The sequence below is a fragment of the Triticum dicoccoides genome, chromosome 7A (genome assembly GCF_002162155.2).
Source record: "Triticum dicoccoides isolate Atlit2015 ecotype Zavitan chromosome 7A, WEW_v2.0, whole genome shotgun sequence".
NCBI lineage: Eukaryota > Viridiplantae > Streptophyta > Magnoliopsida > Poales > Poaceae > Triticum > Triticum dicoccoides.
Genome location: NC_041392.1, coordinates 65,507,719 through 65,526,549, shown reverse-complemented (window position 1 = coordinate 65,526,549; position 18,831 = coordinate 65,507,719). Strand labels below are relative to the sequence as shown.

At 46.5% G+C, this 18,831-nt stretch overlaps 1 protein-coding gene and 1 long non-coding RNA gene across 2 annotated transcripts; both read left to right on the top strand.

The window, feature by feature from the left end:
* Nucleotides 1-5,527: 5,527 nt before the first annotated feature.
* On the top strand, nt 5,528-7,153 carry LOC119332168. The gene is made up of 2 exons (XR_005160838.1): nt 5,528-5,832; nt 6,519-7,153. It is a non-coding gene; the product is annotated as an uncharacterized LOC119332168 (long non-coding RNA).
* Nucleotides 7,154-8,160: 1,007 nt separating this feature from the next.
* LOC119333103 (pentatricopeptide repeat-containing protein At2g22410, mitochondrial-like) lies at nt 8,161-16,509 on the top strand. The gene is made up of 9 exons (XM_037606122.1): nt 8,161-10,493; nt 10,584-10,677; nt 13,814-13,952; nt 14,027-14,366; nt 14,462-14,875; nt 14,963-15,258; nt 15,348-15,612; nt 15,698-16,100; nt 16,180-16,509. Exon 1 carries the CDS (start codon nt 8,161-8,163, stop codon nt 10,147-10,149), a length of 1,989 nt encoding a protein of 662 aa, XP_037462019.1. The 3' UTR covers nt 10,150-10,493; nt 10,584-10,677; nt 13,814-13,952; nt 14,027-14,366; nt 14,462-14,875; nt 14,963-15,258; nt 15,348-15,612; nt 15,698-16,100; nt 16,180-16,509.
* The last annotated feature ends 2,322 nt before the right edge of the window (nt 16,510-18,831 follow it).

Genomic DNA, 18,831 nt, shown 5'->3' with positions numbered 1-18,831 from the left:
CCTGAGTTGTAAGGTATGAAGTTAAGACTTAAAGCTCGACCACGGCAGAATAGAGAGAAAGGACGAAGATCGTCCCCTATGCTTAGACATAGGCTCCATAGTATGCTATGCTGTGTACCGCACCTGATGTGTGCCTTGCCACATATCTGGCAAGAGGGTACAAAGGTAATCTAGGAGTAGATCACCAGATAGCGGTCTAAATTATCCTTAGAGGAATAAGGATATGTTTCTCGGTTATGGAGGTGATAAAGAGTTCGACGTAAAGAGTTACGTCGATGCAAGCTTAACACCTATCCGGATAGCTCTGAGTAGAGATACCTGATACGTATAATGGAGCAACAATTTAGAATAGCTCCAAGTAGAACAGTTATTTGAAATGGCTCCAAATGTAGCGTAGTAGTTGCATCTACAAGATGACATAGAAATTTGCGAAGTACATACGGATCTGAATGTTGCAGACCCGTTGACTGAAACCTCTCTCACAAGCATAACATGATCAAACCCAGAACTCTTTGGGTGTTAGTCACATGGGGATGTGACCTTGAGTGTTGATCACATATCGATGTGAACTGGATTATTGACTCTAGTGCAAGTGGGAGACTGTTGGAAATATGCCCTAGAGGCAATAATAAATTAGTTATTATTATATTTCCTTGTTCATAATAATCGTTTATTATCCATGCTAGAATTGTATTGATAGGAAACTCAGATACATGTGTGGATACATAGACAACACCATGTCCCTAGTAAGCCTCTAGTTGACTAGCTCGTTGATCAATAGATGGTTACGGTTTCCTGACCATGGACATTGGATGTCGTTGATAACGGGATCACATCATTAGGAGAATGATGTGATGGACAAGACCCAATCCTAAGCCTAGCACAAGATCATGTAGTTCGTATGCTAAAGCTTTTCTAATGTCAAGTATCATTTCCTTAGACCATGAGATTGTGTAACTCCCGGATACCGTAGGAGTGCTTTGGGTGTGCCAAACGTCACAAGTAACTGGGTGGCTATAAAGGTACACTACAGGTATCTCCGAAAGTGTCTGTTGGGTTGGCACGAATCGAGACTGGGATTTGTCACTCCGTGTAAACGGAGAGGTATCTCTGGGCCCACTCGGTAGGACATCATCATAATGTGCACAATGTGATCAAGGAGTTGATCACGGGATGATGTGTTACGAAACGAGTAAAGAGACTTGCTGGTAACGAGATTGAACAAGGTATCGGGATACCGACGATCGAATCTCGGGCAAGTACAATACCGCTAGACAAAGGGAATTGCATACGAGATTGATCGAATCCTCGACATTGTGGTTCATCCGATGAGATCATCGTGGAACATGTGGGAGCCAACATGGGTATCCAGATCCCGCTATTGGTTATTGACCGGAGAACATCTCGGTCATGTCTGCATGCTTCCCGAACCCGTAGGGTCTACACACTTAAGGTTCGATGACGCTAGGGTTATTAAAGGAAGTTTGTATGTGGTTACCGAATGTTGTTCGGAGTCCTGGATGGGATCCCGGACATCACGAGGAGTTCCGGAATGGTCCGGAGGTAAAGATTTATATATGGGAAGTCCTGTTTTGGTCACCGGAAAATTTCGGGGTTTATCGGTAACGTACCGGGACCACCGGGAGGGTCCCGGGGGTCCACCAAGTGGGGCCACAAGCCCCGGAGGGCTGCATGGGCCAAGTGTGGGAGGGAACCAGCCCCAGGTGGGCTGGTGCGCCCCCCCATAAGGGCCCAAGGCGCCTAAGGGGAGGAGGAGGGGGGCAAACCCTAAAGGCAGATGGGCCTTAGGGCCCATACCTGGTGCGCCTCCCTCTCCCCCTCCACCTGGCCGCCACCCAGATGGGATCTGGGGGCTGCCGCCACCCCTAGGGAGGGAACCCTAGGTGGGGGCGCAGCCCCTCCCCTCCCCCTATATATACTTGAGGTTTGGGCTGCCCAAGACACACGAGTTCCTCTCCTTCTTGGCGCAGCCCTACCCCTCTCCCTCCTCGTCTCTTGCGGTGCTTGGCGAAGCCCTGCTGGAGTACCACGCTCCTCCACCACCACCACGTCGTTGTGCTGCTGCTGGATGGAGTCTTCCTCAACCTCTCCCTCTCTCCTTGCTGGATCAAGGCATGGGAGACGTCACCGGGCTGTACATGTGTTGAACGCGGAGGTGCCGTCCGTTCGGCACTAGGATCTCCGGTGATTTGGATCACGATGAGTACGACTCCATCAACCCCGTTCACTTGAACGCTTCTGCTTAGCGATCTACAAGGGTATGTAGATGCACTCTTCTTCCCCTCGTTGCTAGTTTCTCCATAGACAGATCTTGGTGACACGTAGGAAAATTTTGAATTTCTGCTACGTTCCCCAACATATCCATCTTGATAAAGAGGTAATATCACATTCTATATCATAACAAAATGTTTTTTAACAATACATCACAACAGTGTGTTGTACTTGCAGCAATAAAAGTCATAAAACAACCACATTACAAAATGATGTCTAGGTGGACAACTCACGATGACAAGAACATATGAAACATACTTGAAACCGATTAATAAATTAAGTGAATGCATTAATTGAGGAGACAATTGACCACCAACAACAACTACAAAAACGCAAGGCATGTTATTGGACACTAAACTAGTTCCTAAAGCATTGACAACACATGACTTGCCACACGAAGTCAAGTTCACGCGACACTCGAGTTAGTGTAGCTTGACACAAAATGCCATAAAGCGTGCCATAACATGTGGGGACGGGAGGAGGAGTACACATGTATACTATTCATTTTGAAGATGCTATTTACAAACTAAGATTTTCTCAAAAACAAACAAAACATTGAAGTCTTTATGGAACACTTTAGGCCGTGTCTTGTCAGAAACTCAATTTTTCTTACCGTTACATTTTTACTTCTTCGGATCTGAAAGCAGGCCGCATATGGAACAAATGACCAGGACAACTCAAGCACCCATCCACGACAAGCGCACATGCATTCCCATTTTATACCGAGATAAAAAAAAGAGCGAAGCTAATGGGATAAACATCCAGATTGATCCCTAAAAAGGTAAAACTCCAACGTTGTTCATCAAAATGCCCGCCAATATCTGGACACTTATGTCGTCTACTGAGAGGCATCAAATGTCCTTGGACCATTCTGGACCACAAAAACCACGTAAGCCATAAGCAAAACCGGGGAAACTTTGAGGGAGTCCCGACAATCCAGTTGATCTACTGTCAGTTGGACTACATGTCTTCACGATACGTGTTTTTCCCTCTAGGTTCACCTCACTCACTCCCGTTGTCCGGATTTGATGACTACGTGCCAGCGGGCACTGGGTGTGTCTGTTTTGATGCGCCGCGTTCGAGTTGCCTTTGGTCTTACTGACTAGGGCTTCAAATTTGATGTCTTACCCTTTAACCAAATCTTGCAAGAAAATATAAAACTCTATGCAATATGTGTTTTAATGACGGCTTCAATTCATCTAAGATATTGCAAACTTTCCAGGAACGCCACAACTGGAGCAACTTCCCTCAAATTCGTACGTCTTCCTACAACTCAAATGCCATCATATTGATCACATCTTATGTAAACTAGGTTGATTGTGTGTTCCGCTATGCCTGAGGGATGAGTGTTTGATTGTTGGTTTGGGCATTGAAGTCGCTACGTGCCCCAAAGGTTTGAAGATGGTTTTTGTAAGTTATGTTGACAAAGGATGAATGTGATCATTCTTTTGTTTTGCTATGTTTCAAGCAAGTAGTAGTGTCCATCTTGACAAAAAGGTAATATCACATTCTATGTCATAAAAAAATGTTTTTTAACAATATATCACAACAACGTGTTGTACTTGCAGCAATAAAAGTCATAAAACAACCACATTACAAAATGATGTCTAGGTGGACAACTCACAATGACAAGAACATATGAAACATACTTGGAACCGATTAATAATTAAGTGAATGCATTAATTGAGGAGACAATTGACCACCAACAACAACTACAAAAACGTAAGGCATGTTATTGGACACTAAACTAGTTCCTAAAGCATTGACAACACATGACTTGCCATACGAAGTCAAGTTCACGCGACACTCGAGTTAGTGTAGCTTGACACAATGCTGCCATAAAGCGTGCCATAACATGTGGGGACGGGAGGAGGAGTACACATTTGTACTATTCATTTTGAAGATGTTATTTGCAAACTAAGATTTTCTCAAAAACAAACAAAACATTGAAGTCTTTATGGAACACTTTAGGCCGTGTCTTTTCAGAAACTCAAATTTTCTTACCGTTACATTTTTACTTCTCCGGATCTGAAAGCAGGCCACATATGGAACAAATGACTAGGACAACTGAAGCACCCATCCACGACAAGCGCACATGCATTCCCATTTTATACCAAGATAAAGAAAAGGAGCGAAGCTAATGGGATAAACATCCAGATTGAGTCCGTGCATGCTCTGTAAATTTTCTTGCAAAAAGAGAAAAATGTGCGAGCAAAGAATAGTACAAAATTCAATGCTCTAAAAAGAACATGGCGAAACATACCTTTTTAGCAAAAGGCACAACATTGGTTTCATCTTATGAAATCTCGCATATACCCATAAAAACAACATATGCATGTAAACCCGTTCTCCCGTTTTAAAATAATTATAAACTTAGTTTTACATGCGGAAGCATATGCCAACGAGCCGCTTTGAAGATCCGGCAAAGATCAACTCCCCATCCAAACACAAGCATCTTCTTCTCCCCGCACCTTTCCTGCTGACCTCCTGACCCGACTGACCCAAAGATCTCCTCTGATCTGCCATCGCCTTCCCTACAGCCGCCGCCCCACCGTGCCTTAGTGCCAGACACCGCCTACTCAATTTTGCCATTAGAAGATTCAACTTCTTATGAGTGGGAATAGCTCCAAATATGTAAACAATGACATCTATTCTGTTTATGTGTGTGCTAAAAATGCCAATCAACACCATAAACGCTCGATCAAAATCCATTGATCGTGATGAAGTGAACAAAATACCCTTGTACTCCACTCGTCAATGCTCTTCTATAAGCCACGGTTCCTAATTAGATGAAAAATAACATCCCATGGGATTTTGATCACCCGCGCAAAGCTATTTTTGCTTCTAGTTTTTATTCTCTGTAGGTTGAAAACTAGAATCCACATGTTAAAATGACTTGTGGAGAGAATATTTGCAAGTGGGGTCCAGGGGTATCTTGGTCACTTCACCTCGCTCAATGCCCTTTAACCGAACAATAGTAATACCGAGTGACATTTTTAGCGCAATCTTAACGAAATAATATCATTTATAAGTAGTCGAATCTTCAGTGACAAAATAGAATAGTGCAATCATCAGACAATTAATGACAAAACGGATAAAAACCCGGTTACCAAGTGGTCAGCTTGGTAAGCCATCGACAAAAAATTGCATAAAAACCCGGTTTGTTTTTACACGCGGAAGCATATGCCCAAGAGCCCCTCTGAATATCCCGAAAAAGAAAATCAACTCTTCAATCCACACACACCACAAGCCCGTCCTCTCCCTCCCCGCACCCTTCTTTCCTCTTCCTCCTGCTGACCTCCCGACCCAAAGATCTCTTCTGATCCGCCGTCGCCTCCCCTACGGCCGCCGCCGCGCCGTGCCTTAGCGCCAGCCACCGCCGACCCTTCAGCCCGCCCCCACCGCCGACCCTTCAGCCCGCCCCCCACCCCTCACCCCACCCGCGCCCTCGTACTCGCGCCCATCGCCGCTCCCGGCTGCCCTCGTCGTCACATCGCGTTCCCGCCGTCTCCGCCCCTGCCGCACTCTTCGGGGTTTGAGGTATGTGCTTGTCCTCATCCAGCGATTAGTCAAAACCCACCTGACCCCCACAATTTCTGGATGCGCCGGTGCACCGCCGGCATAGCATCCAGATCCACCCCTGGCTAGTTTACACGGGCCAGTTCTAATGAGATTGATATATCCGAATGATTTGATGCACCTGTGAGAATGATGCATTCAGAAGTTGTGGCACTACCCTGTCGAGCATGTGTTTTTGTTAAGTTTTATTTGCATGATGTCTGGTAGCAGATTTGTATCAATCTAAGTGGGTGCTTGGTGCGTTTGACATAACTGTTTATCCCACCGGAATATACTTCACAAGTCCACATGAGGCTCAGACATAATCTTTAGGCTAAAAGTGAGATAAATCTTTCTAGGCAGTGGTTGTGTTAGTTCTGCATGTCTGGTTATGTTGTGAGTTCATTTAGCCATTCAAAGGACCTGTAGGTGTTTTAAGAGGCCATGCGTACCTTTTCTATGCTAAAACCACATAAATGACATACAGAGAAATGACATTGTAACTGAAAGTGTACACCATGTAGACTGTACAATCATTTCTGTTCTTTTACCTGTGTAACAGAATGAAAATACAGTCACATCTAACTTCCTTGGAATGCCTTTTACAAGCGCAATTTGGTTGCATTTAGCTGTGCTGAAATCGCTCATTTCTGCATTAACTGCTCCAGGAACATACCATGGAGATTAGGCCAATGGTAGCCCTGCGTGCTGCCCTAGTAGGCGGTGTAGCTGCATTCGCAAAGATCGCCGGGGCGATGAAAGCTGCAGGCGGCGTGAAGGTTGGCGCGGCGGCTGCAGCCATGACAGCCGCAGCGACGGCCGCTGTGTCCGGAAAAGACGCAGGTACTGATAACCAAAAGCCGGGGGCAAAATGATACGTGCCATGGATTTGCTGGAGAAGCAGTGTTCTAAAATGCTTCTCCACAGCTTGTAGACCAGCATTCAGCAGTTTATCAGTGCTGAAGAGCTGCAGAAGCTAATTGTGGCCTTCGGGAGGAGGTCGCATTCACAATAAATAAGTTTTGCCACCGCAATTCCCATGATACATGTGTTTTTGTAACTCAGGGTATGAGAACCGTGATCCGCTGAATTTTGTTTCTTGTTGATGATTTGCTCCCATGATACATTATCAGTGCTGAAGTGCCCTGAAGCTGTACTGTCAGGCACCAAATTCCAGGGCCGTCCTGGTGCTAATTCCTCGGTAAACGGTTCTATCAAGCACATGCATCTTTCAGCATTTGCTCGAGACCTATGTTTGTATCTGTTTGGTCATGTGCTGTGTCTAAACACTTGCAATGATAAACTCCTGAGCAGCTGGTTCCAAGCAAAAACTTCCTTTCAGCATTGCTTGCAATCTGTATGTGTCATATGTTTTGCTGCTTGGTGATGGTGGTGCCTATCCAGGGCTTGCACAATGGTGCGACGTCGTGCTCCGCTCCTGTTTGAAGGGAAGGCTGAGACAAGGCCAGTGTGTTGTATAGTCTGTTACACAAACCAAATACTACTACAATATCTGTTCTTTTGTTGCTGTTGAGAAAAAGCAGCATGTACTGTGATTATTTAAGGGCTACCGCAGCAACAAGTAGTGATTTCTTTTGGGCATAATGTGATTATTTAAGGGCTACCGCAGCAACAAGCAGTGATTTCTTTTGGGCATAACAGCAAGTTGGTAATCACTTCTTTTTGAGCATCAGTACAGACGCAAGCGCTCATAGATACACTTATCCCTATGAACGCACACACGCACACCCTATCCCTATGAGCACCTCCGAGAGACTGAGCCGGCATGTCATATTGAAATTTATGAAGTCATCGTAGGCGCCATGTCGTCGACAGAAACATCTCCTCCCACTGAAAGCACATCGCCGAAAATCCAGACTTGAACCCTCGTAGGCTGAGCATACCACTGTCCCTCTAACCATCTAACCACACTTCTTCGCAAAAATAGAGTTGGTAACCAATACAAGAAGGGGAGGCTGCTGTTTGGAGCTATATTGGAATTGAAGCCCATTTCCAGCTGAAAAAAAGGAGAGCTGAGCTAGATTGGAATTCCAGCTGAACTGAAGCCCATTTCCACCTAAATTGGAATTCCATTTCCAGCTTGAGCTAGAATTGGAATTGAAGCCCATAACCGTCTCCCCTCGCAAGGAGGTCGCGGCGATTCCCGCCGTTGTACCGCTCCCCAAAATGGCGTCTCCTCCCCTCCCCTACTCAACCTCGCCCACCCACCCGCCGAGGTAGCTCCGGCGACGGCCTCTTCCCCACCGCCGGCGAAACCCACAAAAAACTTCGGGCTCCCGCGAGGCCGTGATGCCCCACCACGCTCCGCCCGCGCGGCCTCCTCCGCCTTCCCCGGGCACAGGGGCGGCGCCGCCGCCCCGGCCGGCGTGGAACACGAACCGCAACCTGGTGGTGACCCACCCGCTGCTCGCCCTTCTCGAGTCCTGCGCCTCCTTCCCGCGCTTCCTCCAGCTGCACGCGCTGCTCACCGTCTCCGGCCTCGCCGCGGGCCGCTTCCCGGCGTCCCGCCTCCTCGCCTTCTGCGCCCTCTCCACGCCGCCCCGCGTCGGCCACGCCGCCGCCATCCTCGCCCGCGCCCCCGCCCCCGGCCCTAACGCCTACATGCTCGCCACCATGATGCGCGCCTTCCTCCGCGCCCGCCTCCCGCGCCGCGCCCTCGCGCTCTTCCGCCGCGTGGTCCGCCAAGCCCTCCCCGCCGACGCGCGCACGCTCGTCTTCGCGCTCAAGGCCGCCGCGGCCGCCGAGCACGGGCCGTCGTCCGCGGGCGGGGAGGGCGTCCACTGCGTCGCCCTCAAGTGGGGGTTCGTCGGACGGAGCGTGCTCGTCGGGAACGCGCTGGTGCACCTCTACGCGGACCACGGGTCGTTGGCGCGTGCGCGGAGGGTGTTCGACGAAATGTCCGAGAGGGACGTCGTCTCCTGGACGACCATGGTGGACGGGTACGCGCGGAGAGGGATGGCTGACGATGCCTGGCACGTGTTTTGCAGGATGGTGGTGGCCGGGGGCCAGCAGCCGAATGAGGTGACGCTGGTTGCGGCGCTGTCGGCGATTGGGCAGATGGGACTGCTAGCGCTGGGAAGGAGGGTGCATAGTTATGTTGCAGAGGGTGGTGTGGGTGGAAGTGTTAGCTTGGCGAATGCGCTGATCGACATGTTTGGGAAATTCGGGTGCGTGCCCTCTGCCAGGGAGGTTTTCAACGGCATGGCGGCCAAGGATGTGTACTCCTGGACGACCATGGTTAACGTTTATGCAAAGTGTGGTCACCTGGAGAGTGCAGCTCAGCTGTTTGAGGATATGCCTAGGAGGAACGCAGTTTCTTGGAGTTGCATCATCGCTGCTTACTCGCAGGCAAATCAGCCTGAGGAAGCAGTGAGGTTGTTTAAAAAGATGATTGAAGAAAATGTTGAGCCGATTAACGCTACCCTTGTGAGTGTGCTTCCGGCGTGTGCTCAGTTGGGTTGCCTGGATCTTGGTAGGTGGATATATGATAACTACATTGTCAGTGGCAAGGCTGTACTTACCGTAAATTTATGCAATGCATTCATTGATATGTATGCAAAATGTGGAGATTTGGATGCAGCATCAAGGTTATTTGCTGAGATGGGAGAGAGAAATGTAGTGAGTTGGAATTCGATGGTCATGGCCCATGCTGTGCACGGTCAGTCTGAAGAAGTCCTTCATCTCTTTGAGCAGTTGAAAGGAACAGGTATTCTGCCTGATGAGATCACATTCCTTGGGCTACTTTCTGCATGCAGTCATAGTGGGTTGGTTTCAGAAGGGCGTCGGTATTTTAAAGAAATGAAAATGGGCTATCAGATTGAACCCAAAGCAGAACACTATGCATGCATGATCGATCTTTTGGGGAAAAGTGGACTTCTTGAAGAGGCACTTGAAGTTGCAAATGGTATGCCAATGGAAGCTGGTGAGGCCGGTTGGGGTGCTCTTTTGAATGCATGCAGAGTGCAGGGCAATGTAGAGATTGGTGAATGTGCTGCAGATAAGCTAGTAAAACTCGATCCATTGGACAGTGGAATCTATGTACTTATGTGCCAAATATATGCAAATAAAAGTAAATGGGATCAGGTGAAGATGCTGAGGATGTTGATGAGAGATAGAGGGGTAAAGAAGAATCCTGGATATAGTTCTATTGAAGTGGATGGAAAATTTCATGAGTTTTTGGTGGCAGATGTTTCACATGTTCAGTCAGAAGATATTTATGCAGCATTGAATAACATTTATTTCCATTTAAAATTGGAAGGTTATGTTCCTCTAACTTGACATGAGTGTGGTGGCAATGCTTTCGTCCTTGTTCATGCACCTCATAATAGCCATGGCTGTAGATAGAAAACAAAAACTTGGCAACAGACAGCATTTCATATATTTAAAGCTCAGCTTCGTGCAATTGTGCTGTACATAGTTTTGACCTGCTGTGATACATTCAGTCCATTCGATGGCTCAAGAAAGAGATGAATTGCCTATGTCTTAAAAAGAAATTCATGGACAGGAAAAGGGCCATTCTGATCTGTTATGCAGTAGTCTAGGTTTGATCAGATTTTGTCATGTGGAGAAACTATTATACTGTTAAGGAACTTGATTGACCCACGACTAATTCTGACCAAACTGTAAGTTCTTACGGCTACTCCTTAGCTCTTCTTTGTCATGTAGATCCTGCAATAAAGTAACTAATTAAGTTGTTATGCAAACATGTGCAGATAACCAGCTGTAGAGCTTTTACATGGTGAAACATATTACTTCCATTCCAGTATCCAAAATGCGCTTTGGAAAGACTTTCTCAATGTTATTAAGGTAAACAGTATGATTGACTTTCTGTTACTATGTTGGTTATCAAGGATGGAAATCATGAATGTAGTGAAATCTAACCACTGAGTATACTCCAGCAATGGTTGGGGTATAAATGAATAAATGAAATGCTATGCTGGTATTAATTTTTTGAAAGCTAGATATTATTGTGGAAGTGGAGGCATGCATGCAAAAATTAGTGGAATCATTCAATTTCTTATATATTACTCTGGGAAATGGGAGTGAATTACGGAAATTTAGGTATAAATTAACTCTTATTCTGTATACGCTAAGATGCATTAATATGAATAGTTTCCTTCTACGTCAAATGCTGGATCATAGCAGTGTAGGGAGGCAGTTATCTATGTCAAATGCTGGAGATGATGGTTACGAACAAGGACAGAGCAGTCAGGTAGGAGGAAATGCTTATGGTTATGAACCAGGGCAGAGTAGTCAGGTAGAAGGAGGAAATGCCGATGGTGATTACAATGGCGAGGTGGACGCTGACGAGGTAGATGGGCACATGCAGGACCAGATGGAAGAAGACACCGATGTTGAAAGGGGTCATGCCGATGATTCTGACGAGTCGGATGAAGAAGAAAATGCAGAGGAGGTCCCGAATCCTGCATTGTGGAATCATGACTTCTCATCTGCAATGACCGTAAATGATGGACATGATTCAGCCTGGCAATATCACCAGAACAATATTGCGACGGGTGCTATGTATATATCCGAACAAGCAAGCCCTGAAAGATGCAATAATTAACTAGGCAATGTCCACGCAAAGAGTTTTCATAGCTCAGCTGTCCAGTCAGAAATTCCTGACAATGGTATGCAAGAACGCAGATTGTCCCGCCAGGATGCACGGCTTTCTCCCTAAGTATGGCACAAGTTGGGTGATAAGTGACTTAGTTAATCACGGTTGTCTTATTCCCTGCATCCCTCAGGATCATGCCAACCTTTCATCGACGCTTATTGCTTGGTTGTTTTATGATGAGATAGTGCAGGGCAAAGCTATGGAAGTGAAGGCGGTCCAGACAAAAGTATTCGCCAGGTTCAAGTAAGAATTTCTTATGGCAAGGCTTGGAGGGCTAAGCATGCGGCGTTTGAGAGGAGATTTGGTTCTTATTTTGATGCATATGACTCTGTTGTCCAGCTCCTCCACACCCTGCAGCAGCGGAATCCAGGCACCCATATCGATATCCAAGACATGTTCATACCAGAGTTCCCAACTGTGAGGGTGCTGCATCGTCTCTTCTTCTCTTTCGGTGTATGCATCGAAGCTTTCAGGCATTGCCGACCGGTGATATGTGTTGACGGTACTTTTCTCACAGGCAAGTACAAGGGTCAGATCCTGACAGCCATAGGTCAAGACAACCAAAATCAAGTCGTCCCACTCGCATTTGCTTTTGTGGAGAGTGAGAACATTGAAAGTTGGACATGGTTCTTCAGGCAGTTGAAAATATCAGTTGTGAAGGAGAAGCCCAATGTGTGCATCCTTCATGACAGGCATGCAGGTATACTCAGTGCGACAAGGACACTGACAAACCCAGGCCCTGAGGAACAAGTTCCATGGCAGGACTTGCAGAGCCGTTGGTGCATGCGCCATCTGGGGCCTAATTTCTTCTCGCAGTTTAGAAATAAGAACCTGATGAATCTGTTCAAAAAACTCTGCAAGCAGAACCAATTATGGAACTATAATTTGATACGCGACAGACTTAATGTGTGCACGCAAAGACACGTGAGGGACAGGAAAGCTGCAAGAGATGCAGCGGTGAGGGCACATGTTGAAGCAGTAGCTGCACAGTTAGCAACAGGAACAACGGCCGTGGAGGAGGAGCCTGTTGGGCTATGTGACCTGCCAGGCTTTGACCCACCTGGTACTAGGAGAAGGCTTGGGAGGTCGATTAAAACCTTCGAGCAGTGGATAGAGCATGAGCCTCTAGAGAGGTGGTCTTTGCTACATGACACACATGGAGCAAGGTACGGTGTCATAACAACGAACCTCGCAGAAACATACAACTTTGTCCTCAGAGGAAACCGGGCATTGCCACTTACAGCCATCGTTGAGGGTATTTTCTATGGCACCGTCAAGTATTTTAGAGATAGACGTCAAAAAGCAGAGCAGCATATCTTCAACAACCCGAATACACGGTACTGTGAAAGAGTCACGAAGTACATGGACAACAAGATGCAAAAAGCTAGATCACACACTGTAGTCGCCATCGGTAATCAAGAAAGAAGGTTTGAGGTCCGCTTAGCCAACAACAAATTCGGATGTGCAAATGAGTTGAGGACGCATGAGGTGAAAATTGGTAATGAAGCCTGGCCAACGTGTGAGTGCACATGCAACAAACCGAAATTGCTTCACCTACCTTGCTCATATGTACTTGCTGCTTGTGGGCAGCTTGAAATGGACGCAATATCGTTTGTGTCTCCATTTTTTCTGAAAGAGTCTGTCCTCAATACCTGGATAGGTGAGCTGATGGGTTTTCGATCAATGGGTAATTTCAACAGCGTCAACCCCGCTGAAAGGCATTACATTCCAAACCCAGAGCATATGCGTACAAGTAGAGGTAGATGGCAGTGTCAGCGCATCCGAAATGATATGGATGAATCTGAAGCAGGAGGTCCGACTAGGCAATGCATTCTATGCAATGAATTTGGCCATAGGGACACTAATTGTCCCACTTTCGTCACTGGGCGTGGACGAGGCAACCGGGGAAGAAGAGGAGGTAGAGGTAGTAGAGGAGTAAGGGCGAGAGGAAGAAGCTAAGCTAGCAGTAGTATGTTCTGAATTTGTATTAAGTGTGGCACTATATTCTGAATTTGTATTAAGTGTGGCACTATGTTCTGAATTTGTATTAAGTGTGGCACTATGTTCTGAATTTGTATTAAGTGTGGCACTATGTTCTGAATTTGTGTTAGGTGTGGCATTATGTTCTGAATTTGTATTAAGTGTGGCACTATGTTCTGAATTTGTATTAAGTGTGACATTATGTTTTGAATTTGTATTAAGTGTGGCACCATGTTCTGAATTTTTATTAAGTGTGACACTATGTTCTGAATTTGTATTTAGTGTGGCGCTATGTTCTGAATTTTTATTAAGTGTGACACTATATTCTGATTTTTTTATGTGCAGGAATGTCGGGAATGTGGTTGCTGAATGGGGACATTGATAGGGGTCATCGTGGTGTGATATGGTATAAGCGCAAGCTTGAGCCTCTGGTCACTCGCACTCCTAAGGAAAACTGGATGATACACCCAGGATGGCTTCAGCGGTACATATTTTATTAATTTGCACACTAACATGCATATTAATGGGAGACACTAACTGAAATGTTCTCTGATGAAGGTTGAAATGGACTGGCCTTTTACCTTTCGCACGTCTGGTTGAGTCTATCCCGGGTGAGAAACACATCTCCATCGACGGGTCCTTGCTGAGCTGCTTAGTGGACCGTTGGAGGTCAGAGACCCACATGTTTCACTTCCAATGGGGAGAGATGGCTCCTACTCTGGAGGATGTGTCACTTTTGCTCGGACTACCGTTGGCAGGTCATGTTATAGGACCGTTGGACGCACCGGCTAGTTGGGAGCGAGCCCTTACACAACATTTTCATGGTGTTTTTCCGGATGCTCCGGATCCGGTATGGGAGCATCACGAACCTAAGTATGAGTAGTTGCTCAATTTCCGGGTAATTTCCCCAACCTCTTATCTTCAAGTTATCGTGCATATGGTTTTACAAAAAATAACTGCGGCTAACTAAAACTTTCTCTTTGCTTAATGCAGATCCAAAACTTCCGGGCGCCGTTGACTGCGGAACAGATTACTCGGAGCCTGGAGGCCTACTTGATGTGGCTTTTCGGCAAGGTGATGTTCACAGAGAACCATGTCACCACTATTAGCGCGCTCTACATCCCTATGGCACTTGAGATAGCGAGCGCTCAAACGGCGGATCAGATCAGACAGAGAAGTTGGGGTTTGGCGGTCTTAGCAGCTACATACCGAGGTATGTGCAACGGTTGCCAGCTTACATCGAGAAAGCCAGCCCTTTTTGGATGCCCTCTATTCCTACAACTATGTTCGTGGGAGAGGTTCTCTATAGGGCGACCAAATGTACGTGTTCGTGAGCCTATAGACGCCATGTTTGATGCTGACGGCATCGACACGCCTACTTTCGGTCTGTGTTGGACACGTCGCGAGGTATGCACCGTGTTATAGTTTAATGCAACTTTTTTCTGCACAAGAGATAGTTCGATGCTAGCGGCTACTAACTTTTGTTTTCTGCAGAGACGCTTTGCTAGTGATCAGACCAGGAAGGCATACATAACATTGAACGAGCAGTTTGATGCGTACACCGGGGTCTTCTGGTAGCCCTACACGGAAGCAGCCATACAAGCGAGATACCCTGGTGGTCTGTCTATGCTATGCACAAGGGACCGAGATTACTGGATGACAAAATCAAAGATCATCTTCGATGTCTTCGTCGAGGAGATGGCACAACAGAGGGTTATGAGGCAATTTGGTCTTCTACAGTTGGAGCTGCCTCTCCCTATAGAGAACCCGGTGCCAGCACACATCCACAGGTATTAACTAGTTTTTCAATGTTGCATTATCTTTCATAATACTCCATTTGAAGCTTTAGGTAAATGTTGAACACACACCACAATTTTAGGACGACAAGGAAGGGCATGACCAGGACAACTGTTGACTGGCTAGTTAGACTAGAGCCGTATGTTATAGAATGGGAGACAACAAACACACATCTATGGCACGACAATCACAATTTTGAGCTCAATGAATTCAATCTCTATTTGCGGTGCTACATGACCGGAACACGGTTACACATCGTTGAGCACTCCCACCCAGAGGAGATACCGGATCCTACTCCGTCGGATATGTACCCGAGCTATGACACTTCGGGCTCTAGGCAGTACGTGGTAAGATATATTTTCTTTAAGTAATGTTGTCACATACTTTGACGTGCAAGAGACATACATTATTAATCGTCATGGAAATTTGCAGGCTACTTTGACACACGAACTCTACGAGGACGTGACCACCTTTGGACGATCACTGTCGTCTGGACCTCTTCTTCAACACCGTCCAGTGCTACAACCCTTCTTGGAACGAATTCAGAACAAGATACGGACTGTGTACGAGGCTATCACGTGCACCCGGAGAACCGACGTTGTTCAGCACCAGCAGCAGCAACCGCGTCACTCCATGCACCGACATCAACCGCGTCCACGTCTAGCACATCAGCCGACAACCAGGCCACCCCGTCCTGACCAACCTGGCAGTTCAACGTGGCAGCAACCCCAACACTATGGCCCCACGTCGAGCTTCGTGTTTTCTCCACAGCCACAGCAGCACGGTCCTTCGTCGAGCTTCGTGTTTGAGCCAGAGCAGCCGTCACAACCAGCAGGTAAGTGTCTTCATTTTTATTGTTTTCAATATTAATTGAGGCGACCTCATTCTTCATGACTAAATGTTTCATCGTGTAGGAGCCTACGGATATCATGCGTCTATGTCAGCATCACATGATACGTGGGGGAGTGATCAACATCCCGAGGAGAACATACATGCTCAGATGTCGCAAAACACCCAGTGGATGAACATGTATTCGACTTCTCCACCAGGCCCCACACAGGATACACAGCATGACCAGGGAGAGTCTGAAATTCCTCCTCGTAACATTAGGCCACCTAACAGGTTGGGATGGTCGCCGCTTTCAGATCCGCCTCCCCGCCAGGCCAGACGTCGTCACTGACGCTTCCATCTATCAGTAGAGACATGACCATCTACTTATGTATGAGACTTATGTCTATTCTATGTATGAGACAAATGATTATGTACTTATGTATGAGACATATGCCTACTCTATTTTAGTACTCTGTTATCCGAACTATAACATCATATTTAGATAGAACATAATGCTCGTACAACAAGACAGTATAAACAACTAGATAGAACTACATCTAAATTAACGGTACGTACGACTAAACTTACAACATACATCATAAAAACTACATGAAGTCATCATCGTCATCCTCCGTCGATGCAGAACTCTTGCCCTTCAAGAATGCAGAACTCTTACCCTTGGACGATGCAGAACTCTTGCCCTTCGAGGATGCAGTACTCTTGCCTTGGACGATGCAAAACTCTTGCTCTTTGACGATGCAGAATCCGGAAGCGGCGGCATGAAGATATCATCTTCGTCCTCGCTCTCCTCAGTCCATAAAAATGGATGCTTTTCTGCAGTCCTTCTGAAAGTTTCACTCTCCGGCTCCACTATCTTCTTCCACCTTGCATGCAACCTAAGAAGTTCTATACGTACCTCCTCATAGATCCTTTCAAGCCACCCAGACATACGTAATTCGTGAGCCAACTCATTCATTATGGTGTCACTACCGGTGAGTTCGTCCTATGGAACTATCCTATTGTCCATCCTGAAATCGGTAGCTAGCCTCAGAAGAGTCCTGCTCATCTCAGGGTGAAAACTACGATCGAAAGGATAATGGGACATCTCAACTACACTGCACTGGAATGCTTATCCTCCTCTGTCTGAAGGGGGTTTTATAGGTAGGGATGAGAAAATGGCGGGAAAGAACGACTGCGGTATGGCGGGAAACGGGTGGCGGGAAAGAGTTGGCGCGAACATATGGCGGGAAACGGGTGGCGGGAAAGAGTTGACGCGAACATATGGCGGGAAAGAGTTGGCACGAACATATGGCGGGAAAATATTACGGGAAAGGGTTGCGCGAAATACGTCATAGTTTATAAAAAAAATCCAGGGATCGTTCGGGACAAAAGTGGTGGCATGCATCTGTCGGCCCACAACAGGCCAATTAGTCCATGTCGGCCCACAGCAGGCCAATTAGTCCCTGTTGGCCCACGGCAGGCCAATTAGCCCTGTCGACCCACTACTGACCGACTGGACCTGAACTGGTGGCCGATAGGCCAATCGGCCAGCTGCAAGCCGATAGGATCGCCGACTAGGTCCACTCGGCCTGCTGCGGGCCGACGGTGTATTTATTTTTAAAAATTATTTTTTGGGCGTAATATTTATGTAAATTAATAAAAAATGTATTATTTAAAAAAATTAGCTTGGTTTTGCTAGAAGATGCCTGGGCAGGGAAAATAATAAATTAGTAACAATAAATTAATTTGAATGAGTAGCTAGTGCAAAGACAGGTGCATTTCAAACAAATAAATATAGGTGGGGATATGCAGGGCAGTTCAACAACACCGGGAACACAAGGAGAAATAGGCTATGTCAGCCCGGCTTTTATTAAACAAGAATGCTAAATTCCTGCCGACTGTCAGTTTGAAACAGATCCGCACGAATCGCGCGCCATTGGATCTGAATCCTACGATTGACCGTGCCTTCCGATCTGTTCTTTCTTGCGTCCACCGTTTCTCGCTAATCACGTGATCTCCCACATCCCGCTTATCCCGCCCGTGATCTCCACCTCCCACTTATCCCATTTCTGGTGGATGCTGGTTTCGATGGAAAAAATGAAAAATAAATAATTTGCGAGTACTAGGACTCGAGCCCACAACCCCTTGAAAGTTTCAGCACGCACAGACCAGCCCGCTAACTAATGTTGTTTGTCTTGGTTTTACATGTTTCTAGTTGAGTGAACTAGTTCGACAAAATGAAATCATAATTTGCTGGTTGGGCGAGATTTGCTCCAAATTTAGTGGTTCTTGCCATCTATCCCGAGCATGGTAATATACGCAGCGCTTAGCTGGTAACTTAATTAGCTGAAACATGGTAACTTTTTGAGCCTACTATTTTTTTGTTGGAAAAACACCTTCGGTAACTCATGTGTAAATAACTTGGTATATACATATAGCAGACCTGATAAGTTACCGAGCCTAGACGTGATAACTTTCTTGACCCGTGAAAAAAGTTGTTGAAAAGCATACATCCGGTAATTTATTGAACAACATGGTAATTGTGACCCCAGATTTTTTTTTTGCTCTAAACATACTCTCGATAACTCATGTACATACGAACGCCATATTAACTTTGGAAAGAATGGAGAAAGAGTTGATGAAATATAACTCCCCCCCTCCCCCCCGGGGTGTGTTTTCTGTGAATAGCGGTAACTCACACATCACAGACTTGCTAACTTATGTACCTGGTTCCT